This window comes from Podarcis gaigeae, assembly GCF_964106915.1.
Source record: "Podarcis gaigeae genome assembly, chromosome: 14".
Taxonomy (NCBI): Eukaryota; Metazoa; Chordata; class Lepidosauria; order Squamata; family Lacertidae; genus Podarcis; species Podarcis gaigeae.
Window position 1 is genome coordinate 38583897 of NC_139690.1, and position 27626 is coordinate 38611522.

General features: G+C 45.6%; 1 protein-coding gene across 1 annotated transcript in view; it reads left to right on the plus strand.

Moving 5' to 3' along the window:
- CPPED1 (calcineurin like phosphoesterase domain containing 1) overlaps positions 1-16940 on the plus strand; it is a 74604-nt gene extending 57664 nt beyond the window's left edge. The window contains exon 4 of the mRNA XM_083711791.1: positions 13824-16940. Within this exon, the coding sequence (XP_083567917.1) occupies positions 13824-14053 (230 nt within the window). The 3' untranslated portion in view covers positions 14054-16940. The remainder of the gene's footprint in view (positions 1-13823) is intronic.
- Positions 16941-27626: the final 10686 nt, after the last annotated feature.

Genomic DNA, 27626 nt, shown 5'->3' on the forward strand with positions numbered 1-27626 from the left:
TGGAGGTGTCACAAGGTAGAGCTGTTGATAAGGCAGGGGTGGACAACTGGTGTCCGTAGATTAACTGGAGAGCCATAGATTGCCCAGCCCTATTATGAGTCCCCCCCCCCCTTTTCAGCCATCCAGTGAGACCAAATGTTGGAAGATTCAGGAGAGACAGAAGGAAGTACCTCTTAATGCAAACACTATAGACAATAAGAGGGACGTGGGTGGCGCTGTGGGTTAAACCACAGAGCCTAGGACTTGCCAATCAGAAGGTCGGCGGTTTGAATCCCCACGATGGGGTGAGCTCCCGTTGCTCGGTCCCTGCTCCTGCCAACCAGGATGCTGGACTAGACAGGCCTTTGGCCTGATCCAGCAGGGCTCTTCATAACGCTATTGCCTTCTCACATATTTTATATCCAGATTTAATGTTCAAAAGCACATCAAAGTTCCGCTCCGGCGGAAAGGTAAATGGCATTTCCATGCGCTGCTCTGGTTCGCCAGAAGCGGCTTAGTCATGCTGGCCACTTGACCTGGAAAGCTAATAAAGCGAGATGAGCGCAGCAACCCCAGAGTCGGCCACGACTGGACCTAATGGTGAGGGGTCCCTTTACCTTTATGGACAATAAGATGTGATGGCCACCAACTGGTATGGCTTTAAAGGGGGTTTAGATAACTCTGTGGACCATAGATAAGACTGGTTGTAAGAACAAGAGGCTGGACTAGACGGGCCTTTGGCCTTGATCCAGCAGGGCTCTTCTATTGCCTTCTCACATTTTATATCCAGATTTAATGTCTCATAGATTTAATGTCATGAGAGAAGGCAAAGGTCCTCCTCTAATGACACTAGGACTTGTGTGGGGTGGGTGCTACCTTGAAATTATTAGTAGTGGGGCTAATGGTCACACAAAAACTCATAATTCGCATGCTATTTACATCCCAGCTTCAGAATTGTGACTGTACTCTAGATAAGAGTTTTCCCAAACTGGCCTCTGGTCCTGCTATCTAGGAACAATGAGAGTTGTAGTCCAAGAACAGCTGGAGACCCAAGTTTGGGAAACCTTGCTCTAGATGGAATTGCAGTGCGTCACACTCCAGTGAGGAAGGTTCTATGGCTAGTTGATCTGTGTGACAGCCCAGTCTGCTGCCCAGGTACTCACTGCTGGTGGGCAAGTTCAAAGTCTCTTCACTCTCTTTTTATGGTTCATAGATGGTATTAATCGAATCCTAGAGTAGGAAGGGACCAACTCACTGCAATGCAGGTATCTTTTACGCAGCGTGGGGCATGAACCCACAACCCTGAGATCAAATGTCTCATGCTCTACCCACTGAGCTATCCCTTTAAACCTGGCATGGACCAGTAGACCTTCAAATAGAGGAGTGCCCTCTGCAAAGTGTGGGCAACCTTGAGTAAGTGTCGTTCTCATCAGCGAGGTAGCATGGAGAAACACCCCTTCCCACAGGTCCAAAAGCATGAGCCAGTTTAGGGTCCATCAAGAACTGCTTTTCTTTTAGCGAGAATGAGAGGAGGGAGACCCAATTGCACAGCTTTTGGGAATGTTTGGCTCTGAGCATAGGGCTGGGAAACCTCTGGCCCATAGGCAAATACTGCCCCACAACTTCCATTTTCTACAACCACATACCTGTCATTCAACTGGGTGACATCAGCAGAAGGACAGGATCCAACTGTTGTTGGGTGCTGCTTTGCCAACACATTCCCTGAGTGTGAAGCTGGTGTGAAGCAAGCCCCTGCAGAGATCAGGATTGAACCCTTCACTCAGCAGCTGATGAATGGGGAGCTCAGTGCTGTTTCACCGGTGTGTTTCCCTCCTCCCACCCTCACAGGTCAATTTTGACAGGTGGGCAGGACTGACCGCCTACCAGTCACTTGATGCTATCGTGACGCCAGGTGATTGGCAGGTGGGGCGGGGAGATAAAGATCTGGCCCACTTAGCCAAAAGGCTTCCCCACCCCTGCAACAAAAGTCGAGGGGGAAAGGCGGCTTCTCCACCTAACAATATTGAGAGGGCTTTCTGAAATCATAATTTGGCAGCACTACCTGGGGAGAACATTTCTAAGTGAATAAATTGCATCTGAGTGCACGGCACATTTTTATGAGATTCTTTTTATGTCTGAGATAAAAAAAAGGGGGAGAAAAAAGAGAAAAATCTAGACCAAAGTAAATTGCTAGCTTGTCATCTTTGCATTATTGCACTGATTGGATCGTGTTGACTTTCTTTTTCTTTCTTTTTTTATGGTAATGAACAAAATAAGTTGAGTAAATAACTGAGGTGGCAGGCCAGAAAGGGGAAGCCTGTGTTTATTATGTTAGCAAAGCTAGCTGCATCCTCTGTTAGATGTAGCCGCGACCTGCTTCCTTCTCTGTAGCGCAACAAGCATTAACGGTGGCCCCTGTGAGTTTTCAGAGACAATGTAAAATAATCAGCCTACATTTTCAGATGCCAGCAGCCTACAGCCGACATCTGAATATGTTGGTTTCTCTGCAAAGTTGTTTCCATATCAACGTGCGTAAGGCTGGGGTTGTTAGGCCAAGAACACAACCCAGTGGGGACTCTGAGCACGCATGCACAGGCTGCAAACATAAATAAATGGATGTGGGAAGCGGAATTGAGAAAACACTGGTATTACATAGGTGCAGGTGTTGGCAGAGTAGGACCCCAGTTGCAAACTTGAGTGTGGTGGTGCGGAGTGGCCTTCAGCTTGGAAAATCCTGGCCTGGTATTCCTTAAACCTTTTTCTGTCAGGTAGATCTCACAGAGCATGGGAAAGTGTTCATGAATATGTGTGTCCCCAAGGAAGAAGACGAGTAGAAGAAGAATTTGGATTTGATATCCCGCTTTATCACTACCTGAAGGAGTCTCAAAGCGGCTAACATTCTCCTTTCCCTTCCTCCCCCACAACAAACACTCTGTGAGGTGAGTGGCGCTGGGAGACTTCAGAAAAGTGTGACTAGCCCAAGGTCACCCAGCAGCTGCATGTGGAGGAGCGGAGACGCGAACCCGGTTCACCAGATTACGAGTCCATCACTCTTAACCACTACACAACACTGGTTCTACACCACACTGGAAGATGCAAATACACTTCAAAAGAGGATTAGACAGAGTCATGGAGTCATGTGACTATTGGCGGCTGCTCCACTGCTAGAGGTATTATGACTGATTACCAATTGCTGGAAATCACAAATGGCAGAGTGTTGTTGCACTCGTGTCCAGCTTGTAGACTTCTGGTCAGCCACCGTGAGAACAGGATGGTGGACTAGATGGGCCATTGGTCTCATCCAGCAGGGCTCCTTTTAGGTTCCTATTGGTCAGAGTACAAAGCCATTTGGAGAGCCACAGGTCCCCCAACCCTTGCACGATACACACTGAATTTGTGTATTTGGGAATGAGCTCTTCCTGGTGCTAAATTCTGTGCTATTATCAGCTTTCATTCAGGAACCCCCGAACCTTCTGCAAGTCAGTCGTTAACATTGCCAGAAGTTCCGTGCATTTTGAAGCACAGCTACCTCAGAGAACACAAGCAGAGGAATGTGGTTTCCAGGGGAGGGGGTTTAAAGTCACTTTTATGGCATTTTTCATCGCAAATAAAACATTTGTGTCTTTTGTATATACAATAACAGAACCACGAGGCAATGAGCAGTGTAGAAAGTCGGTTGCAAGTCCAGATATGTTATGTTTTTTATATATATGAGAGAATATCTGCAGGAAGACCCAGGAGGCAGAGGATTATTCGATGAGAAAGAAACAAATTCAAAGAAAATGCTTTCTTTTATAGGAGGGACTCTCACCCAGTAAATGCTGTCCCCTCCACCACTTCGTCTCTCGGGCCCAAGCTTGTCATGTAGGGAAATTGTTCTTTATAGCTGGCTGAGACAAGACTAATGTTGCCTGTCAGACCACTTCTCCTTGCACTAGTTATGCAGCTTTTATATATTCTGTCCCTGTGTCTTGCAATTACAAAAGCACGGCAACATGAGCCTCTCTCCTGAATCCAGTGGACTTTTCTACGGCTTTTCAAAGCTGTCAGTTTGCCGGCGGCACCAAGATGTCAAGGAGGTGTGCCCTCGGAAGGAGAATTTTCCACTGAGCAAGGTGTGCAGTGGGAATGATACAGTTGGAAGGGATCCCAAGAGTCATTGAGTCCTCTGTAATACAGGAACCTATATTGGCCATTGGGAAGGAAGATGTCTAGAATAACCACCTCTTTCATTTGAGCCTTCCGGAAGCAGCAAGGTCTTACTGTGCTCTGGCATGTTCCTATGTCCTTGGTTATCAGTTGATCTTGACTCTGCCTCCTAGTTCACCCTATGATCCTGACTTGCTCTTTAGACCTGGTCACTGGTGAGTGCTGTGTTTCCTGGTTCCTGCTTCTTCTTCACCCCAGATTGCTATCCTTGGCCCACCCTTGGCACAGCCAATCAGGGGCCAGGAGGTCAAGACCAGGGGTCAGCAAACATTTCCAGCATGGGGCTGGTCCACTGTCCCTCAGGCTTGTGGGGGGCCAGACCATATTTGGGAGCGGGGGGTGAACGAATTTTTATGTCCCACAAATAACCCAGAGATGCATTTTAAATAAAAGCACACATTCTACCCATGTAAATCACGCTGATTCCCGGACCATCCGCAGATTCCCGGATTTAAAAGGTGATTGGGCCAGATCCGGCCCCCGGGCCTTAGTTTGCCTACCCATGGTCAAGACTCATGACACACAACTAACAAAAGGCAAGATACCACACTGCTGCCTGCCTGTCACTGTCATCCAGTTTGCCTGGCAGCATTAAAGAGCCAATTCACAGATTAAAGACCCAAGGCGCTGGTTTCCAAGCTTAAAAAAAAGTTGTGCATCATTTTTCTCAGTTAATTGTGGAGGAAACTCAAATTACTGAGCCGAATATTATTCCACCAGAGAAGCATTCACTTGTCACCAGGCAACCATAAAAACATCTTGGGTTGTAGTTGTATTCAGAGTAAACTCATTAACAGTCACTGCTAACTTAGACCTATGGATTTCTGGGGGGAAGTTAGTTGGATGCAATCCTTTACCAGTTATTGTAGCTACTTTCAACTTTTCAGTGTGTTTTCTTCATTAGGACCTACTTTTATATTTGCTGGAATATAATTTTAAAATATTCTGAACGTTCCTGCCAAAGATTTTGACTTTCCTGCTCAACTTGGAAGCGCAGCACTGAGTCACTTTTTGAAATTTATTACACTGAATTATAGATGCAACTTTCATCCCAGGTAGGCAAAGTTTGAGGAGCTATACTAAATAAAGAATATTTCATTTTGATCAGGAAGCAAAATAGGGCAAGCCGCTTCAGCAGCAAGGACTCCACCGGAGTTTGAAAATCAAGTGGATCTTTCGCTCACAGCTTCAGCTGATTGTCTTTTCCCCCTTTTCTTTTCTGCTGCTTTGTGCTTCCTCTGTTTGAATCAATGGCAGTGTCTCCTTTTTTGCCCAGGCAAGCCTGAAAAACATGCCACAGAGTAGGGATATAAAAAATAGGTCATGTGTCATGTGTCTGGAAAAAAACCCCAAGTGGCACTTGAGTTCCCTTGGGATATATAAGAAAATGAGACTTCCCTGTACATGCCATCAAAAGTGAAGGGGGAGACTACCAATAATCAATATAAATTTATTACTTGTCGTCATTGAATTTACATCCCACCCTTCATCCAAGGAACCCAGGGAAGCAAACACATTCACAACACTTTTTGGAAATAGTTACCGTTGGCTATGGAACTTGCCTGGCAAATCTTTGTATCTCATTGAGATTAAGAATGATGCAGAGCAGTTAGCCCTTTTTATTGCCCTCCAAGGTGATCAGACACAAGCCTGGCCTTAGCATTTGCTTATAGTTGCAATAGTGTGGGCTTGAGTCCTGAAAGGGTTAACTATGTTGAACTCAGCACTTACTATGGGAATGCATAGTACAGTGGGACCTCGGGTTAAGAACTTAATTCATTCTGGAGGTCCATTCTTAACCTGAGGTACCACTTTAACTAATGGGGCCTCCTGCTGCCACCACACCGCCACCACGTGATTTCTGTTCTCAGCCTGAAGCAAAGTTCTTAACCCAAGGTACTATTTCTGGGTTAGTGGAGTCTGTAACCTGAAGAGTCTGTAACCTGAAGCGTCTGTAACACGAAGTACCACTGTAGACTCCTGGTTAACAGGTGGTTATCTCATAGACACCAGCTGAGTGACATCTCACGCTGTGACCTTGAGGTACAGAGTCAAGAGACCTGCCGCTGCAGTTTCATGATTCGTCCCTTTGGTTGCTATGGGAGGGTTCTGGGGACTAGGGCTGGGTGATATATCAATACATCATCCAAAACCAGATTGAAGTCCACCATTGTGGTAATGGAAGTATATTAATAGGAAGTACAATTAAGAAGAAGTATATTAATAGTGAAATAATTATTAAGCTCTAACTGTATGTAGGTTTTATTTTACTGTGGTACCTCGGGTTAAGTACTTAATTCGTTCCGGAGGTCCGTTCTTAACCTGAAACTCTTCTTAACCTGAAGCACCACTTTAGCTAATGGGGCCTCCTGCTGCTGCTGCACTGCCAGAGCAAGATTTCTGTTCTCATCCTGAAGCAAAGTTCTTAACCCGACCTACTATTTCTGGGATAGCGTAGTCTGTAACCTGAAGCGTATGTAACCTGAAGCGTATGTAACCCGAGGTACCACTGTATTTGTTTTTTATCTTATATTTTGGAAATGTACATCCAGTTGTTTTTTTCCTTCAATTTTTTGGGGGGCCCTCAAGAGAGTGGGGCCCTAAGCTATAGCTTGTTCGGCTTATATGTAAATCCAGCACTGTGCAACATACATGAAAGATGAGCAATACGCCAGTAAGCTGACTCAGCAGGATACAGGCTATACATATGGGTGCTGGAGACACTGTCAGGCAGAACTCAGAATAGACAAGGAGATCTCAAGAGGATGCTCTGCATCAGTCAGCTCCCAGAAGGATCATTTGCTGTCATGTCTAAGGGTTCTCTGGAAGAAGCAGTCACCTCACGCAGCAGGCTGAGGTCAGCTGGGAGGGGGAGCAGATGCAGCTCTGAGGAGGTGTGTGCCGCTCGCTGGATCCTGCTCTTGTAATAATAACAACAACAATAATTTATTTATTATTTATACCCCGCCCATCTGGCTGGGTTTCCCCAGCCACTCTGGGCAGCTTCCAACAGAATATTAAAATACAATAACCTATTAAACATTAAAAGCTTCCCTAAACAGGGCTGCCTTCAGATGTCTTCTAAAAGTCTGGTAGTTGTTTTTCTCTTTGACATCTGGTGGGAGGGCGTTCCACAGGGCGGGTGCCACTACCGAGAAGGCCCTCTGCCTGGTTCCCTGTAACTTGACTTCTTGCAGCAAGGGAACTGCCAGAAGGCCCTCGGTGCTGGACCTCAGTGTCCGGGCAGAACGATGGAGGTGGAGATGCTCCTTCAGGTATACTGGACCGAGACCGTTTAGGGCTTAAAAGGTCAGCACCAACCCTTTGAATTGTGCTCGGAAACGTACTGGGAGCCAATGTAGGTCTTTCAAGACCTGTGTTATATGTTCTTGGCAGCCGCTCCCAGTCACCAGTCTAGCTGCCACATTCTGGATTAATTGTAGTTTCCGGGTCACCTTCAAAGGTAGCCCCACGTAGAGCGCATTGCAGTAGTCCAAGCGAGAGATAACTAGAGCATGCACCACTCTGGTGAGACAGTCCGCGGGCAGGTAGGGTCTCAGCCTGCGTACCAGGTGGAGTTGGTAGACAGCTGCCCTGGACACAGAATTGACCTGCGCCTTCATGGACAGCTGTGAGTCCAGAATGACTCCCAGGCTGCGCACCTGGTCCTTCAGGGGCACAGTTACCCCATTCAAGACCAGCTTTGGCTCTGTCGTCCTGTTCCCTCTCCAGCCTCCTTTTCTCTCCCCCACTGCTTTCAGTGCACCAGGGTTTCCCTGGCCTCTAGTTGCCTCAGGTGGAACAGCAGGTGGAGGCAGTTTTTGCCTCAAATGGTAAAATGGCCTTGGCCAGCCCTGCTCCAACAGCAAATGGAACATAAGATTGAAGCAGTCTGAAATGGGTTTCATTCTAGTTGGGTGCAAGGATAAGTAGTTTTCTTTGTCTAGTCTAGTGTGTGTGTGTGTGTGTGTGTGTGTGTGTGTGTGTGTGTTATGCATGTCAATGTCTAATGCTTGCTGTGTAACCAACGAAACCCACAGCCTTCACCCATAAGTGTTCTTATTGCTCTCTAATCCAAGAGAACCGCTGCCTTTGGCAAACAAAACCTTTGGCAGAACACCATTAAGACATTCTGAAAATGGTTTGAAATATGCTCTCATTCGCCAGTCCCAGGGTTGCCCTGTTCTACGGCCATGAAATGCCTGAGTAAACAGGAATGTTTTTAAAAATTTCTCCCGAAAATCAGTTAATGATGGAGGCAGACGCACCTCACAGTGAATAAGTTATTGTGCTCTAAAGAAGGCTGTGCAAGCTCCTTTCCTCTAAGTGGAGGGCACTGACAACAGTGACAAGTGCTGCACTTTTGTAATTTTCCGCTCAAACGGGTCATCATCCTGGCACCCACATGTGTCAATATGCCTACCAGTACCTCCTAAGTCACCCAGAAAAGGTCTCAGTAAATATCCCCATGAAAATCCACATTAGATTGTTTGTTGTCCCTGCTGAGTTTCTGTTTGCACTGACTTGGCCTCTCTTACATTGAACGCCCCCCTTTAAGCATGCAGACATTTCGTTGGATGCCAGGATTGGACACCCATCCTCCCATTGTGAACAGAGGAGAGGTACACAGAGATTCTCCCTGTGAGCAAGTGGAGGTGTCCGATTCAGGTGCCTTTTTTCCATTGATGGAGGGCATGTCAGCACCATTTTGTGATCCTGTCATTTTTAGATATGGCAGCCATTTTGTTTTATACCTCACGCTCATGGCAGCAATTTTATGATTGGCATCCACAGACGCTTTCTGAAAATTACAGATGTGCAGACTGGCAACACCCACTCAAGACTTAATGGTCTTTTTGTGGGGAGGGGGAGCAGTATTTCAACATATAATAAGTCAGACTTTTCCTGACCCGTAAGACTGAACCCTGTTATTACTAGATTTCTATTTTTCTCTCTGCTTTTTTGCTACCATTTTACCCTGTTAATGTTTGTTGTTCCATACGCTGCCAGGATATTTAAATGTTAAGCAGTTTGGAAATGCTTTTAAATAAATAAATTGGAGGGGAAGTCACTTTGATGTCGGGATGTGAACGTTCGGTTGTCTGGCAGTCATTCTGTCTTTCTCTCTCACACACAATTAAACCATCAGGAAATGAAAGTGATTCTACACACACACACACCTCTTTTGTCAAACGGCATCATTATGAGTGGCCTGTCTCGCTCAGTCTTCAGTAAGTGGAGTCACTAATAATTAAGAAGCCGTCGCAATAAAAGCGAGCTCGTTAGGGGAGTTGACAGTGTTATTGGGAACCTGAAGGAAATGTGGCATTTGGCAAAAATTGAATTGGACGTTAGATTGGCAGCAAGCAAAGTGTTGACTGAGATCAGCTTTATGGCGTATATGAGTCCAGTGGTGGTCTTTTTAGCTGCAATGGCTTCAGTTCAAAGGGCCAGGCTCAGTTCAAAGAGCCCGTTAATACCTATAAGCCCTAAATTAGGGTTGCCATATTAAGGCAAAATTGGAGCTTTTTAAAAAATAATAATTTTTATTAGTTTTCAATTAGAATCCAATAATAGCCTCTATATAACAATACCAATTTATAATACAATTAATAATACCAAGCCTTCAAATACTGAATTATATAATTTAGGTGGCCCTCCGCATCCTAGAATTAATGGTTTGATGGTTTTCTTTATTTCTGCATTCCAAAATACGGTAGTATTCATTTCAGTTACATTCCAGTCATCATCATCATCTCTTATACAACAACTGCAATATTAATAACTTCACCAAAATCTACACTACTGACATGGGTTGCAATGCATCCGGATCTTCCCAGACATTTCAGCAATTTTTGTCCAGACACCATTTCCTGGGAAATTCCTACCTAAATGGCAATCCTACCTAAATGACTTGGGTTAGGCAGGACTGCCTCCCTTCATTAATCCCAGTCTTAAACCAAGGCTCCATCTGCACCATACATTTAAAGTACTGTTGTCCCACTTTAAATCGTGTGGCTTCACCCAAAAAATCCTAGGAATTGTAATATGTTGAGGCTGCTGAGGCCCCTACTCCCCTCCACAGAGTTCACTGGTTTAACCCCTCTGGGAATTGTAGCTCTGTGAGGGGAACAGAGGTGTCTTTTAGCAACTCTCCTACTTTTGATTGGTGGTGGCTCTCCAGGGCAAGAATCTGTCCCCATCATAGCTGTGCTCCAGAGTATGTCCTTGGGGTTGGGGCTTTTGGTCCAAAGAGGTAAAAGCCTTTTGCTGAAACATTTCATCTAGAACAGGCATAGGCAAACTCCGGCCCTCCAGATGTTTGGGACTACAATTCCCATCATCCCTGACCACTGGTCCTGTTAGCTAGGGATGATGGGAATTGTAGTCCCAAACATCTGGAGGGCCGGAGTTTGCCTATGCCTGATCTAGAAAGCCACGTTCAAAGCTCAGTATAGTCCAAGCAAGCCAAGGTCAAGCTTGGGGAGCAAGGAGGGGAACTAGAAGAAGCAGAGACCTGTGTTGTTTTTATCAACTGGAAGCCTCAAGAGGGAGACCTCATATACTGTGGCTTCCTAGCTGCTGGTAGTAAAGGAGTTCTGGGGATTACTTGCTCATGAGTTGCCTGACATGAGTTGCCTGATAGGTCTGTAGACTCATGCTAATGGAAGCCCATTGCACTGCACAGTGGCCAATCCATTGTGCAACAATGTCACACAAATGCTTCTTACGTATTTTTATTCATTCATTTGTTCATTTGTTCATTCATTATTATTATTTTGTATACCGCTTTTCTGCACACACACAAAATGCTCAAAGCAGAGAACAGGACTACGTTCCCAAAAATCAGTAATAATAATAATAATAATAATTTTTTATTTATATCCCGCCCTCCCCAGCCAAGGCTGGGCTCAGAGCGGCTTACAAGCAATAATAAAAACAAGATGAATGATTACAAACTTAAAAACAAAAATAAAACACAACAATTAAAATAATGGAACATTAAAATATTAAAATGTAGCCTCATTGCAGGAGGAGAAGGAAAAGAAGGGGGGGAAAGACAGAGAGAGAGAGAGAGAGAGAGAGAGAGAGAGAGGGAGGGAGGGAATCAAACTGGCTCCAAGCCAAAGGCCAGGCGGAACAACTCTGTCTTACAGGCCCTGCGGAAAGAAATCAGATCCTGCAGGGCCCTGGTCTCATGAGGCAGAGCGTTCCACCAGGCCGGAGCCAGAGTTGAAAAGGCCCTGGCTCTGGTCGAAGCCAATCTAACTTCCTTAGGGCCCGGGACCACTAGGGTGTTGTTATTTATGGACCTTGAGGCTCTCCGTGGGGCATACCGGGAGAGGCGGTCCCGGAGGTACGAGGGTCCTAGGCCGTGAAGGGCTTTAAAGGTCAAAAGCAGCACCTTAAATCTGACTCTGTACTCCACCGGGAGCCAGTGCAGCTTGAAAAGCACTGGGTGAATATGCTCCCATGGCAGAGACCCCGTGAGGAGCCTCGCTGCAGCATTCTGTACCCGCTGGAGTTTCTGGGACAGCTTCAAGGGCAGCCCCGCGTAGAGCGAATTACAGTAGTCAAGCCTGGAGATGACCGTCGCATGGATCACTGTGGCAAAAACCATTCCATAATAACTTAGCAAAACAATAGCAGATATAATAACCTGCAAAAGAAACTCACGTCAATACTGTGAATATAAGATTACCGTACTTAAGCAACATACAGCATCCAATAGCAAAAATAACAAGGGAGCCTCACAGTTTCACCTTGGTCCTAGAAACACCATTCCCATGGTGTATGTAAATTATTATGAACCATGTTATGATGTAGCTCACTGCCCATATCTCCCTTTTGTAGAAAAGCCACTCTGTGTATTGTGATTTTTGGGGCTGAGGATGATGAATAGTGGCATACAACAGCTCTCCAATACAAGCTTCAAGAGCTATTGCCTTATTTGGTTTTTATTGATGAAATACAATATTGGGGGCAGATCTCCACTCATAATTCTTGTGGAATGGCGTTCCTTTGGCGCAAAACATTTTGCAAGTGGAGCAGGTATGCCACTAAGAGACTTGAACTTAGTTCTATATTGGATAGGACCCTCAATAATAACAAAAACAAGAAGAATGACCTTGCTGAACATCTGATAAAGGTACCGCTGCCTTCCAGCCTCATGGAAGAGCATAGGATTGAAATCAAGGCCAAGGAAATTGGTTACAGCCATGCAGCCAAAAGCTTTTGTTTCAGGAGCTCAGCCTGTTTATGAGATGCTGCTGTTTTTTCCCCTTAATTCCCTGTCTCAAAATGGCAATGCATCCCAAGCAATTTCTATTAAACCGAAATCAGTTTGCATTAGTAACAATTAACTGTAAAAAAAAAAGAAGTGTGTATTCATGCTTAAATTACATGCCGTTTTTATTGGCACTCGTAAACAAAGCCGTAAGGATATTGCCTAAATTGACATAATGCATATTATCTTGTGCAACACTTCGCTCTGAATTAACTTATTCTTTTCAACCTTCCTTTGGTCAACAAATGAAATTAAGGGAATAATCTTACGTGTAAAAAATTTTAAAAGGCCTTAAAGTAAAGCCCTAAATCAGTGGTTGCCAGTTCAGTGCCTGCGGAAGCCAGCATAAATGCCAGTGACGCCTATGGTGCTCTCGAAAGGTTTCAGTAAATATCCCCTCAGAAATCTGCAATGCATCGGAGACTGTTTCCTCTTCCTGCCCAGTTTCTGGTTTCACTGCATATTGCCTCCTTAAGTATGACCATATTTCATGCCAGGATTTGAAGCCCACAAAGGAGACTTTGAGGGACTGAATACAGCGGCCTTTTCCTCCATTGATGTGGGGCAGGCCTGTACTATTTTGTGTTCCCATCCCTTTTCCTGCTTTTTAAGATGTAGCAGCCATTCTGCCATGTCCCCACAGCAGCTCTTTTCCGTTAGGCCATGCCCCCAGGGAAGCCATTTTGTGACTGGCACCCACGTCACTTTCTCAGCATTGCAAATGTGTCCACCGACCCAGTAAGGCATAAGTCAGCTGCCCTAAATGGGATTTTTGGGGGGGAGGGTATCATAAGATAACATCTCATTTGTGAATGTGCCCGATTATTAAGATTATCTGTGGAGGCCCATCCCTTCAGAAACTTTACATGGAAAAGGAGGCTTTATAGTGGTTGCTTTGATACTGATTTTTTTTTGTAAGATCTAAACTCAAAACTTTGGAACTCCCTGACTCTTGATAACACGCACACACCTTCACTGCACTCCTTTTGGCGCCTGCTAAAAACATTTTTGTTTAGACACGCCTACCTAGATGTTTAGAAAGTTGATGTGAGGTTAGATCTGTTTTTAGTCTATTGTTGTTTTAACCTTTTGAGAAAGTCTTCAGTTGTTATTAATTCTTCTTATCAATGATTTTATTGTTTCATCGTTGAGTAAACTGCTTTGATTTTTTCTCTTTACAATAAAGCAGTGTATATATATATTTAATGAGATAAATAAGTAAATAAATAAATACAACTTCTTATATTTTACTTAATATTTTTTCTTGTGCTTTCCTCTATAATTGATGTTTCGAATTCTGTTGGTTCGTTGTTGTTTACTGGGTTTTTTTCTCCCCCCTTTTAAACAGGTGTCAAAGCAGTGTTTTCCGGGCACTACCACCGAAATGCTGGTGGCTCCTACAAAAATATCGAAATGGTTATTTCGTCTGCCATAGGGTGCCAGCTGGGAGAAGACACCCATGGGCTAAGGGTGGTGGCTGTCACCCCCGAGAAGATTGTTCACAAATACTACAGTTTGAATGAACTGAGCAATCGAGAGGTCGAGAAAGACATCGCGGCTTTGCTTAACCAAAACTAGCCATTTCTTTCCTCTGCCACAATATTTGGGGGGTGGCCCTCTCCAGCCCAGGGCAAGGTATCAGAACTGTGCATTGTGTGATTTCCTTTGTGTTTTGTTTTTTTAAAAAAAGTTGGCCATGGCAAAGATTTCGCATCATAATCAGAAAGCACCTGAACGTCGCAAAGTCAAACAGGCAGTCAGAGGGATTATATTCACTTGTCAAGGGTGCGTATAAATTTAACTTGTGCTATAAAAGTAGTGACAGCGCTATTGATTTTGTAATTAAGGAGATATTCTGAGAATGCACTGTTCTTAGAATAAACCACTTTTATAGCAGCGCTTAAATGCACTCGCGAACAAACACACGGCACAACCGTCTACATGACAGCCCAATAAACAACAGGAGGCTGCAGGGAACCCAAATGCCACGTTAATGGAAGAATGAAAGGGGTTTGCCCTCAGTTCAAAGCAAATACTAGGTACACGTATGCAATTACAGGGCAGCTGTAAGAAGCTGGGAAATATTCTATAGCTGTTTCTAATAAGGAAAGACACCTCTGACATGTGCAATTTGCCACAGGTCTATCATGTCTCTCAGAGGCTCCATCTCTCCTATATGTTTATAGCAGCATCAGGCCACTTAGCAGTCATGGCTTGCCCCAAAGAATCCTGGGAGCTGTAGTTTGTTCAGGGTGCTGGGAGTTGTCAGGAGACACCCCCCAATTCCTCTAACAGAGCTACGGTTCCCAGAGTTCCCTGGGAAGAGGGATTGGTTGTTAAACCACTCTGAGAATTGTATCTCCCTGCTAGGGAGGGGGTGTCTCCTCTAAGCACCCTTAACAAACTACAGTTCCCAGGAATCTTTGGGGGGAGCTATGACTGTTTAAAGTGGAACGGAGAGCAGGGTTGTCTCCGGGTCTGGAGGGGTTCCTGACCTAGGGTCCCTTGGGTGGCTTTTTTTGACATCAGTGGGTTCACCCTGGTGGTTATAGCAGCAGCAACTTCCCACGCTTCCCCAGTGTACCATCACAGCAGTGGATTGTGGGCAATATAAAATGGTGGCTTGCCCAGGTGAGCTGCACTTGGGTGCCGTGTTCTGACCCCCAGGACATTACAAGAGAGGGCATTTCCAGGATCCAGGGAATCACGTCTCAAGAGATAACGCTCCACAGCCTTCCATTTAAATGCTCACTTTATGGCATTTTTGTGTTGATCGCTTGAGTAGGCCCTGCACGTGTGTGCACTGCACAACTGTAGGCACGATTTGACACTGATTCACCACCCATGAATCAGTCCTCTGAAAGGAAATCATTTAGAACTTGCCATTTCCACCTCACTACAAACAAACCTAAATCAGCGGTGAGCTAATTTAACTGTTTGCAGCTTCAGCCAAGAAATTCCGGGAATTGTCGTTTGGTGAGAGTACTTAGAATTCCATTAGAGAGCCCTAAGTCATTTTCAGAAATACAATTCATGGCGCTCTGCCCTTTAAACCAATGGAACAATCGGTTTAAACCATTTTTTATTTTTATTTTTTGCTGGTTTCTCCTCTTCTTACACATTTTGATTTCTTAAAAGAATGAAATTGAACTCACTCTGTGCTGGGGGAGTATTTACTCAATGAAGTAATGGGGTTAATTGAGGTCTTTTGAGTCCAGAGTTATTTGTAGATGGCTTAATACAAAACTGGGGTATGTAGTTGTGTGGTTTTTTTCGCTTTTATGGTTTAATAGGTTTCTCATGTTCCTTTGTGGGACCAGTCCACATTTTAAAGGATGGGTATATTCCTTATTTAGGAATATAATGTGTTGTGTCAGCACCAACCATGTGTCTTTTGGGGCTCCCAGGCTTTCCAAATATGTGTATGTAGGGAATTCACAGAAAAATGGTGCTACAAATTGGTGTGAAATCACTTTTCAATGAATAACAAATCACCTTCCTGTGCTTTATAACAGCCTACATTTGGTGTGTGGTTATATAAGTGCGGTTATAAACCTGGGTGATATGTTATCAAGTGAAATGGCAACATTAAAAAAAGAAGAAGACATATTTTTGAAATGTATACACGGCTACTTCAAGTGATCATTCCAAACTAATTGTTCTGTTTTAAATTGAATCCCTCAGAACACAAATTGAATAAATGGAATCACTAGCTCCGCCCGGATGTTAAAGGCTTCCTAAATTGAAGGGAGAGTGGGATCTTACAATCCTGTCACCAAGACTGGGTGTTCTCCATGGCAAAGATCTGCAGAAGGAGTTTTGAAATGCACAAGGAAGCAATTCTCGCTGCAGACCTTATCCACTGTGGAGCAGAGACAGAGGACTTGGGGGTCTTCCAGAGGTTGTTGGACTCTTATTCCCATCAGCCCCAGCCAGCTTGGCCAACAGTGAGGGATGATGAGAGTTGGAGTTCAATGATGTCTGGAGGGCCCAAGGTTTCCTCCATGCTTGGTGGTCTTCAATTGGTGGGTTAGGACTCCATATTGGTTTGGGTCCTGATGAAAGGATGGGTTGAAACAGCCGCATGATCAAGATAAAAATAGCGATGGGGAGGAGAGAGAATGGGGGGGATAAATGGTCCCCAAATACATATTTGGATTAAAAGTGTGTCCCAGGTCTGAAAAGTTTGGAGATCACTGATATAGAGGGGATTGGGATGTGGCAGAGGGGGTGGTATAACCTTCCTCTCCCCACAGATATTTCTAACACACAGGAGAGTTTTAGCCACTCAAGTGGGGTACTGTTTGATCTTTTCTTAATGTGAATGATAAGAAATGTTTGTGTTTCTTTAGTTTCTTTCCCCTTTTCAGGGGGATTTAGAATGGTTATGATTATTTGCCTGTTGGCCTTAAACCTGTTTGACCCCCTGAATGGAAAACCAATTAAAAAAAAATGAGGTGAGAAATCTCCTGACTCTGATCTTTTTTTTATACAGGCACTCTTATAAAGTAATAAAAATCTCCATTTGCAATATATGTGGTCTAGTCGGTATGATAAAAGTGCAAAGGCATAATGAGCGCTCTTGATTTACGAAGAGGGAACGTGTAAAAATTCTTTTGTAGTAAAAGGCGCCACACCCCTGGTGCGTGAAAAACTACCAGGTCTTACCAAAGGTCTTTTAGGATCCCAAATCACACCTAGAAGCTTCTAGAAAGTTCACGAGCAGGACACAATGCTACTGCCACCCACCACCACACTCAAATAGAGTCATAGAATCGGTAGGTACCCTAAGGGTCATCTAATCCAACCCTCTGCAGGAATTGCAACATGTGGTCCCCCATCCAATTGGATACCATATTGGGCCCTGCTTAGCTTTGCAAATGTGCTAGCTGTTTTATTGCTGCACCATGGAGCTACGTTAGCCACTTGTTTTCAGAGGGATACTATCTACATGTCTGGGACGTGGGTGGCGCTGTGGGTTAAACCACAGAGCCTAGGACTTGCCAATTAGAAGGTCGGCGGTTCGAATCCCCATGAGCTCCCGTTGCTCGGTCCCAGCTCCTGCCCACCTAGAAGTTCAAAAGCATGTCAAAGTGCAAGTAGATAAATAGGTACCGCTCGGGCGGGAAGGTAAACAGTGTTTCCGTGAACTGCTCTGGTTCGCCAGAAGCAGCTTAGTCCTGCTGGCCACATGACCCGGAAGCTGTATGCCGGCTCCCTTGGCCTATAGAGCGAGATGAGCGCTGCAACCCCAGAGTCGGCCACAACTGCACCTAATGGTCAGGGGTCCCTTTACCTTTTATCTACAAGTCTGGAGGTTTTATTGTTTCAAATGTCATTTATTTTAAAACACTATTGTCCGAATTAAGATGACTGCTGGCACTACTCCTGTGGAGACTGGCTCCTCAGAGTGAATTGGACACTGCCCCCAACAACCTCCATCTGCTCTCAGCCAGTCTCCTCCCCTCTTACCTCCCCTATTTCTTTGTTGTAGCCCATCCAGGGCATGGCACAGGCTGTCACTTTCCTCCTCCTCCATCTCTGTGTTTCCCTTGCAGAACTCAGCAGGGGGGACATAATTGGCATTAGTTGGTTCTGCCTGTCATAGGCTCTGGCGCCACCTACTGTTGGACTCCCTGCCTTGATGCCCTATCAATGCCCATAATCAACAGCAACGGCTGTTGGACTGGTTCACTGGCAAGAGTGCTGATAACCTTTGTTGATGGGCAAGTCCACTAGGCTCTTTCCCACTGCTTCTTGAACTTGATGGCATAAATCAGAGCAGAACTGGGGCTTTGCTGGATCAGGCCAAAGGTCCGTCTAATCCAGCATCCTTTTACCATAGACGCCAACCAGAAGTGTGTGTCTTCCTTTTAAAGGTATCATTGTGAACATGATAGGCAGAGCCCAGCCTCTCATACACAAAAGGTCACCTTGGCTTACGCATAAAATTTTTAATATATATATTTTTTCTATGTTCCCAGAGCATTCATCACAGTTGTAACCTTTTAAGGCCCTTTAAGAGCAGTGAAAAAAGTCCCCATTGGGGAGAGTGAGCAAGCACTTTACTCATTTGTCACTCATTGACAGTCCTAATAACTGCTAGGTTGTTTGGAGGGTGGAGGGCTGAGGGAGGGTGAAGTTCCAACTGATTTTATGAAAAATGAGCAAATTCTCATTCGAAAAAAGGAAGCTTTGAGCTCTCAGGAGCCTCTAAACGAGATGCTGAGGTGTTACGATAAGATAATCTTTATTGTCATTGTCCCATACAGAACAACAAAATTGAAAAACTCTACATCAGACATTCAAAAACCAACAAGCCTGCTATCCCACCCCTACACACCTTTTCCCTCTCTCCCTTTGCATATATACACATTTGTTTTCCCTTTCCCCCTTTTTAAAATTTAAAATACAGAGGAATTTTAAATTTAAAAACAGAGGAATAAGAGCTGATTCGCAGGCAACAGGAACTGAAAGTTGCACCAGGACAAAGGGACAAAGACATAAGGAGGGACCAAAGATGCAACCAAAGGACGAGGCAGCAGACAGGAGGAGGAGTAAACCAAAATTCAGAAGGTCAAAGCTTGGAGGCAGGACTGAAAAGCAAGCAAGAAGTCAGGACTGAAGGTCAACCAAAATACAAAAGTAGCACACCAAGGCTTGTTGCTTAGGCAGGGTTAAATTTAACAGGAAGCGCTGTTACAGTATGTTGTGTACAAGAGGCGCCAATGCCCTGCCTAGAGGACTGAGTTCAGCCTGAGGCCTAAGGATACTATGCTGCCCAGTTAACCACAACCCACAATTCTGTGGCTCCCTGCACAAACCAATTACACCTTAATTTTTTGGACTTTTCACCAGAACCACAGCAGCTCACAGCATTAAGCTAGACATGCAAGTCATCAGACGCGGTGTAAGACCATAATTTCTGCTGTTTGCTTGGTACATTGAGAACAACAACAACAACAAACCTCTTTGTATGTTGGGGAAAAGGCTATGGGCTTGCACTCAGTGGGAGTGACAGTTTCTTAACCCTAGTCACAGCTGCGAACACCTTTCCAACCCCCAAACTCTGTTTCCATCAGCCCAAGTCAAAACGAAGTTTGGTTGGCTCCATTTACTTTGCCGGGCATAATTAGCTAACGTGGAATTAATACTGATGCCTCAACTAATCAGAAGTGGCAGAGGCCCTTGTGGTCACACAGCACCTCTTCGCGTTTGTTTATGTAGAACAAAATCGCTCATGCTGAGTTAAGTTAGGAAACAGACCACCCACAGAGATGCTCTAATTATCATCTAAGGAAACGAGCCTTTGATGTTGTGGAGATGATATTTCCACCGTTCCAACAGGGCCCATAATTGTAACTACCTCTTAATGTATGAAAGGCGCTTTCTCTCTTTTTTTGCTTTTGCTGTTTAGTACTTTGGGGGAAAGAAATAAGGAAGTCCTTAAGAGGGGTCATATGTGCCATTCATGCCCCCCACCCACCCACAGAATGCTGACATTCCCACCAACCAGTAACCCAGGCTTGACATTTCTGAAAAAGAGGCGTGACCCAACTATGATTCCATCCTGGAACGGTAGCCAATCAGGAAAGCGTCATCAGGGGACTCCCTATTCCAGGGGTCAGCAAACTTTTTCAGCAGGAGGCCGATCCACTGACCCTCAAGTCTTGTGGGGGGGCTGGACTACAGTGGTGCCCCGCAAGACGAATGCCTCGCAAGACCAAAAACCCGCTAGACGAAAGGGTTTTCCGTTTTGGAGGTGCTTCGCAAAACAAATTTCCTATGGGCTTGCTTCGCAAGACAAAAATGTCTTGCAAGTTCCTGCGGGGTTTTTTCCCTCCCCACCCCCTTTTCCCCAAGCCGCTAAGCCGCTTATCAGCTTATCCGCTAAGCCGCTAATAGCGCTAATCCGCTAAGCCGCTAATGGGCTTGATTCGCAAGACGAAAAAACCGCAAGACGAAGAGACTCGCGGAACGGATTATTTCGTCTTGCGAGGCACCACTGTATATTGGGGGGGGGGGGGTTGAACGAATTCCTATGCCCCACAAATAACCCAAAGATGCATTTTAAATAAAAGGACACATTTTACTCATGTAAAAACATGCTGATTCCTGGACTATCCGCAGGCCAGATTTAGAAGGCGATTGGGCCGGATCCGGTCCCCGGGCCTTAGTTTGCCTACCCATGCCCTATTCCCTTCCCAAAGCTGCAACACCCAGAGCAGTTTAATCATCAATCCTTCTTCAAGGAGCTGGGAATTGTAGTTCTGGAAAGGAAATAACAACTCTCAGTGCCTTTAACAAATTCTTTGGGGGAAGCCATTATGGTTTAAAGTAATACTGTGGCACTTGCAGTGTATGGTGTGAATGTGGCCTTTGAAACAGGCCTCATTTGCCGATGATCATGATCGATCGACATAGGTGTGCACGACACTTATACAAGTTGCAGGAATAGGGATAGGGAAAAGCAAGATTCAGTTTGTATTTAAAGGTGAACCTTCCTATTTTACACTAAATTCATGAACTGAAACACAACAAAATTCACACTTTTCTGAATTCTGCAATTCAAATCTCCAGCCAATTAATGTGCACGGAAATGCACACATTAGTGAAAATAACACAGAGTGCATTAAATTAGTGGAAAGTGCTTCACAAAATGTGTATATCAGGAGAAATCTACACCCAAATGCTGGTGAATTGTCAGCAGAACTTTTTTTCCTTTTAAGCCAACGGATGTGAGAATGTGCTGAACTGAACTGAATATTGGAAAAATGGGGAAGTGAAGGAACCAAAATTGACAGATTCAGCCATTCCTATACAGGAGGACAGATCACTTGCAATCCAAGATTTGACATGGGAGGCAACAGAGGGAGAGAAACAGAGGCAGGTGCAACCAGGGGAAGAATATGCATTTCATTCCACTACATGGCTTAATTTCCGTGGCTTCATGGTAGAGCATCTGCTTTGCACACAGAAGGTCCTGGGTTCATTTCCAGAGGAACCTATTCCTGAAACACTGGGGAGCTGCTGCCAGTCAGTGAAAACAATGCTAAATGGATCAGTGGTATACGACGGCCATTTCCTGCATTTCTTTACAGAGGGGTCTGGGGAATACGCCCTGTTGGGCAAATCAAGGGTTGTATCCATTTATGTCTGAGTAGATCTGCTGAAATTAATGAACCTACGTTAGTCAAGTCCATTGATTTCAGTGGGCCTACTCTGAGTAGGACTAAGTAGGAGCATCCATACAATCCTAGCAGGGGGTGCACCGAGGCTGCTCAGCTTGGCTGCGCGAATCCCATCGACAGTGACAAGATTTCAGCAGCCTATTTTGGCACAGGGCGGTAGCCCAGAGCTAATTGCTCCCTTCCAGCAGCGGCATGCATCTTCCGCTCTGATCAGCCGCCTTCCCTTGTTGGCTGTTTTGCAACAGACCATGTCCCTTTGGGGTCCCTAATTTTAAAGCTACGCTCAAGCAGCTGCCTTTATCAAACCAAGAGCAGGCGACGCCGGGTGCCCCTAAACGCAAGCTGATGTAACTCACCGCAGAAACAGCAAAGGCTGTTTCCTGTAGGGACCTTTCAATCTGTATGTTTTCCTTTTGTCTGAGCCACTGAAGGGGAGACAGGCTTTGTTTCGGGCAGGGGGGAAGCGCGAACGCAATCAATAAGCTGCTTTGGATAACACCGGCACTAAGCTGGCTTTGCATTTGCTGCTTGAATGCTGTAATGCAATATCAGGAGTGTCTCTTTTTCAAGAGGGCCAGGGTGGTAATTATGACTGCCGAGCGCTCCTGCCGCACGCAAGGCGGAAAGGAGCTTGAAAGATACACGCATTCAATTACGCGTTGTTGACAAAGCCTCCAGACTGTGCTGTTTATGGAGCCTTCGGGATCAGTTGGGGGAACTTGCATCAATAAAGAGCAATTAAAATAGTGCAGGGCGTGGCCAGGGGCAAAATGCTGGCTGCGATGGTGATGAGGGCGGGGAATGCAAAAATGGAGCAGGCTGCAATGGAGTATCCAGGGAGGAAGGGACGTAGGTGGCGCTGTGGGTTAAACCACAGAGCCTAGGACTTGCCAATCAGAAGGTCGGCGGTTCGAATCCCCATGACGGGGTGAGCTCCTGTTGCTCGGTCCCAGCTCCTGCCAACCTAGCAGTTGAAAAGCATGTCAAAGTGCAAGTAGATAAATAGGTACCGCTCTGGTGGGAAGGTGAATGGCGTTTCCGTGCGCTGCTCTGGTTTGCCAGAAGCGGCTTAGTCATGCTGGCCACATGACCCGGAAGCTGTATGCTGGCTCCCTCGGCCAATAAAGCGAGATGAGCGCCGCAACCCCAGAGTCGGTCACGACTGTACCTAATGGTCAGGGGTCCCTTTACCTTTATCCAGGGAGGAGGCACAAGTGGAACTCTGAACAAGCACACTCCACGCTGCAGCAAATTGTTGCAGGCCCCACTGCTTGAATAGAAATAAAGCAAGGAACTGAGGCAGGCAACAGCATATGCTGAGCACACTATGACTCCACTCAACACCCACCTTGTCTGCACACCAAGTGTTTCTCTTCAGTTGATCCTTAGCTTAGCACAGACTGCCGTGCCCGAGCCATTCATCTGAAAGGAGAGGGGGGTCTTTTTCTCTAGATCTTCCCTAATAGGAGCTGATAGGTATCAACTGCATCCTGTGGGTACATTTGTTCCTCAGCAGGAAACTTCGGTGGCATTTCTTCTGCCTCTTACATAGATCCTGCGCTCATTACTTTAATGTTCTCAATGAAATATCGGTTGCTGCATTCCCACTCAGCGAGAGCTTAAAAGCACATCCCCCAACTGAGTTTCCCTTCTGCCCCAGCCTTCCTTCAAGCAGAGTGTGGCACAATGGCAATTCAGTGATGCTCCTCCCTGACAAATTGTCCCACGGGGTGCACAACTGGTTCAAGAAAAGTGTGTCAAAGGAACAATGAATGGAAGCGGAACTCCTTAGGATTCATACTATACAGATATTCTTAGGGAAGGCAAAGCAGGGAGAAAAACTGGTGCAATTCTAAACTACATCAACAGAGGTATAGTGTCCTGATCAAGGGAAATTATAGTACCACTCTATTCTGCCTTGGTCAAACTATACTGTTTCCAGTTCTGGGCACCAGAATTGAAGAAGGATATTGACCAGCTGAAACGTGTGCAGGCAAAGGTGACCAAGATGCTAAAGGGCCCAGAAACTGAGCCTTATGAGGAACGGTTGATGGAGTTGGGTATGTTTAGTCTGGAGAAGAGAAGAATGGAGAGGTGATATGAGAGCCATCTTCAAATATCTGGAGGGCTATCAGGCTTGTTCTCTGCTGCTCTAGAGGGTAGGACCCAAACCAATGAGTTCAAATTTGGCGTTTTGTATGAATGCAATCTGTATATTGTTGACTCCAAGCTACAGTTTCTCTAATCCATGTATCAGAAACGTTGTGGCCCTCTAGATGCAGTGGTAGCTGGCACCCATTGGGACTGGTGGGGTGAAGGCAGGGAGCCCAACCATAGGTGGAGCCAGAGCCAATGAGAAGTAGAGCCAACTCATTCTGTTTTTGTCCCCATCCTCTTTCTCCCACTTCAGTTTTCCAAGGGCAACACCAAGACTAAAGGAGAAACTAACACCCAGTGCCACCCCATGGACTGGTTTTATGTAAGAAAGCGGGCATGTGGGGGCTGACTGAGGTTGGTGGGGCAGTGCCCCATTTGTCCAAATGGACCAGCCTCTTAAGACAAATTCAACAACAGCATTGGAGCCTTCACCCCTTTGGGTGAATGACCCAGTTATTTGGGGGTTCAGTAAGACTCAAATGACCTCCCTGGCCTGCCGTCTTACTTACAACCAGCTCAGGAGTGGCGCTGGCTATCAGCTCCCTCCTTCTTAGCCTCAGGGTTGCCCTTGCAGGGAGGATGTGAAGGGGAGGGGGTACTAGCATTCATTGGCTCTGCCTGACATTGGCTCTAGCGCCACCTACTGCTGGGCTCCCTGCCTTCCACTCTACCAGTCTTAATCAGTTCCAACTACCCCGGTGGCTCATTTGATTTGATGAGCTTTATTCTTTCTTCAGTGCAATGCACATTTTCCTGGCCTTGCAATGACCCTGCACAGACAGGATTCCTCACTGAAGTCCTGAACAACGCCAGCTGCCTACCAACCATCTTACGTCATGGTTTCCCCCCTTAGCGAATCCTTCCTTTTCTTGTTTTCTGCATGCCGTTTCCACGCCACGTTAAGAATAAGGTCCCCCGACAGGTGTGCTTCACAATGATTACCGCACTCCTTGCGTGTGTTCTGGCTTCCTAGCATCACCAGAGGCATAATCACTTCCTATTGCCTGTCTCCTCTTGCTGCTTGGTGGGGACAAACGCAAGTACACGCTGGGTGCGATGTTGCTCAGAAACATTTTGTCGTTGAACATGACAGAATGCGAGGGCTGGAGGAGGTTTTTTGGATGGAAAAGTCTGAACCGTTTTTAAAAGCCAGCTTGCTTGTTTTGCGGGGGGGGGGGGTGTCACTGAATTTAAGCTGCTTTTTCACTTCAGCATCAACAAGAAGGAAATAGTAGAGTCATTCATTTAGAATAGGGATATCATGCAGCCAAATGCAGTCTTTCTATCAAGCCCACAGAACTCTCACCAGGACACACACCCTCCCAAGCCACACCTTTCCTCTCCAGGCCACACCCCTCCCAGGCCACACCTTTCCCCTCTAAGCCACACCCCTCCCAGGCCACACCTTCCCTCTCCAGGCCACACCCTTCTCTTGCCCTGCTTTGCCCCACCCCTTTGGGTGTTTTTGCCTGGTAGGAATGTGTCTGTGTACTCTGATAATGCCTCTGGCTTGCCTGGATGGAGTATGTGAGAAACTAGCCCCCTACTGTAAGGTAAAGGTAAAGGGACCCCTGACCATGAGGTCCAGTCGTGACCGACTCTGGGGTTGAGGCGCTCATCTCGCTTTATTGGCCGAGGGAGCCGGCGTACATCTTCCGGGTCATGTGGCCAGCATGACTAAGCTGCTTCTGGCGAACCAGAGTAGCACACAGAAATGCCGTTTACCTTCCTGCCAGAGCGGTACCTATTTATCTACTTGCACTTTGACGTGCTTTCGAACTGCTAGAGCTGGGAACAAACAATGGGAGCTCGCCCTGTCGCAGGGATTCGAACCGCTGACCTTCTGATCAGCAAGTCCTAGGTTCTGTGGTTTAACCCACAGCGCCACCCGCGTCTCTAGCCCCCTACTGTACAATGGTAGATTTTGCAGCTGCTTCTCTGCCCACTTTTGTTTCTGGCCCTGCCTGCCACTGGGTTGCAGCCCCTGGACAGTTGCTCAGAAAGGAGTGGGGCTCTCAGTCTGAAAAAGGTCTCTCAGCCTGGGTGAGGGCTTCCGAAACAGCCAGTAATTTCTCTCTCTTAAGTGTCTGCCTCATTGTGAAATCTCCTTTCATTACATGCGGCTGAATTTCTCTTTGACACAAGATGAGCCAGGCATCAAAATTTAATTCCCCAATGAGAGCGCAATGAATCTAAACCTCCTTCCATCTCATCTCTCCCAAGTAGCCCCGTCTGATATATTGCCTTTGTGGATGATCTAATGGACTCCCTCTTTTGTTACAACGATAGCAAAGCCATGATCAAAAGTTCTGTTCTGAGAAGAACAAGAAAGCGTTTCTGCAATTCTCCTTTGCAGAGCATGACAATTCTAGGAAGCCAATTCCCGGGTTCTTTTTCTAGATATAAGCTACCAATGCATTTGTCACAATGACAGATGTGGAGAAGCCATCTTTTGTTAGGCTGATGGCTTGCTAGTAGACCGGGACAATCAACTGATGTTGGAATCAACCAATGAGAAATAGCTAGATGGGGAACCAGTGGTCCTTCAGATATACTGGACTACAAATCCCATAATTCCTGGTGCTTGGCCATGCTGGCTGAAGCTGATGGGAGTTGGAGTCCAACAATGTCAGTAAAGCCACAGGTTCCCCATCCCTAGTTGAGAATATAACACCTATCAAATTTGGGGAACAGGATGCTCTCCAGCTAGGGTGAGGGGGCAGAGAAACAGCCATCTATTTCTCCCAAGACTGTTGTGAGCAAGGCAGCGTCATTGTTCCCTGGTGGTTTTGTGCCCGTTTTCAAAACAGAACCACTTTTTTATTATATGGGGGAACAATATAATAGCAATACCTCGGGTTAAGAACTTAATTCATTCCGGAGGTCCGTTCTTAACCTGAAGTACCACTTTAGCTAATGGGGCCTCCCGCTGCCGCCGCACGATTTCTGTTCTCATCCTGAGGCAAAGTTCTTTTTTTAAAAAAATAATAATTTTTTATTAATTTTCCACACAAATAAAAACAAAACAGTCAACACACACAAACAAACACCAACATATAAACATGTATAATTTCAAATCTTTTTCTTTCATAACCTTACTTCTCGGACTTCCCCCTCCCTCCCCTTCTCTGCTTCCCTATTTTAAATGTATCTTCAACAACCCTTCAGATCGGTTAATTAATCACTTATTGTCTTTTTAAATTTCTTCTGATAATTAATCTATCAGTCAATTACAGCTGTAATTCCATATTTTCCTTTACCTTGACATTTTAACATTCATCAATATTGCAACAGTTCTTAAGATATACTTTAAACTTCTTCCAATCTTCTTCCACCGTCTCTTTCTCTTGGTCACGAATTCTGCCAGTCATCTCTGCCAGTCCCATATAGTCAATCACCTTCGCCTGCCATTCTTCCAGCGTGGGTAGTTCTTGTGTCTTCCAATACTTTGCTAGGAGAATCCTTGCTGCTGTGGTGGCATACATAAAGAACGTCCTATCCCTCCTTGGCACCAATTGGCCGACCATGCCCAGGAGAAATGCCTCTGGTTTCTTACGGAAAGTACATTTAAGTACCTTTTTAATTTCATTATAAATCATTTCCCAGAAGGCCTTAATCCTCGGGCAAGTCCACCAAAGGTGATAGAAGGTACCTTCAGTCTCATTGCATTTCCTGAGGCAAAGTTCTTAACCCGAAGTACTATTTCTGGGTTAGCGGAGTCTGTAACCTGAAGAGTCTGTAACTGGAGATACCGCTGTAATAAATGGCCACCCTATGCTTGAGGAATCTTACAAAAGATCGAG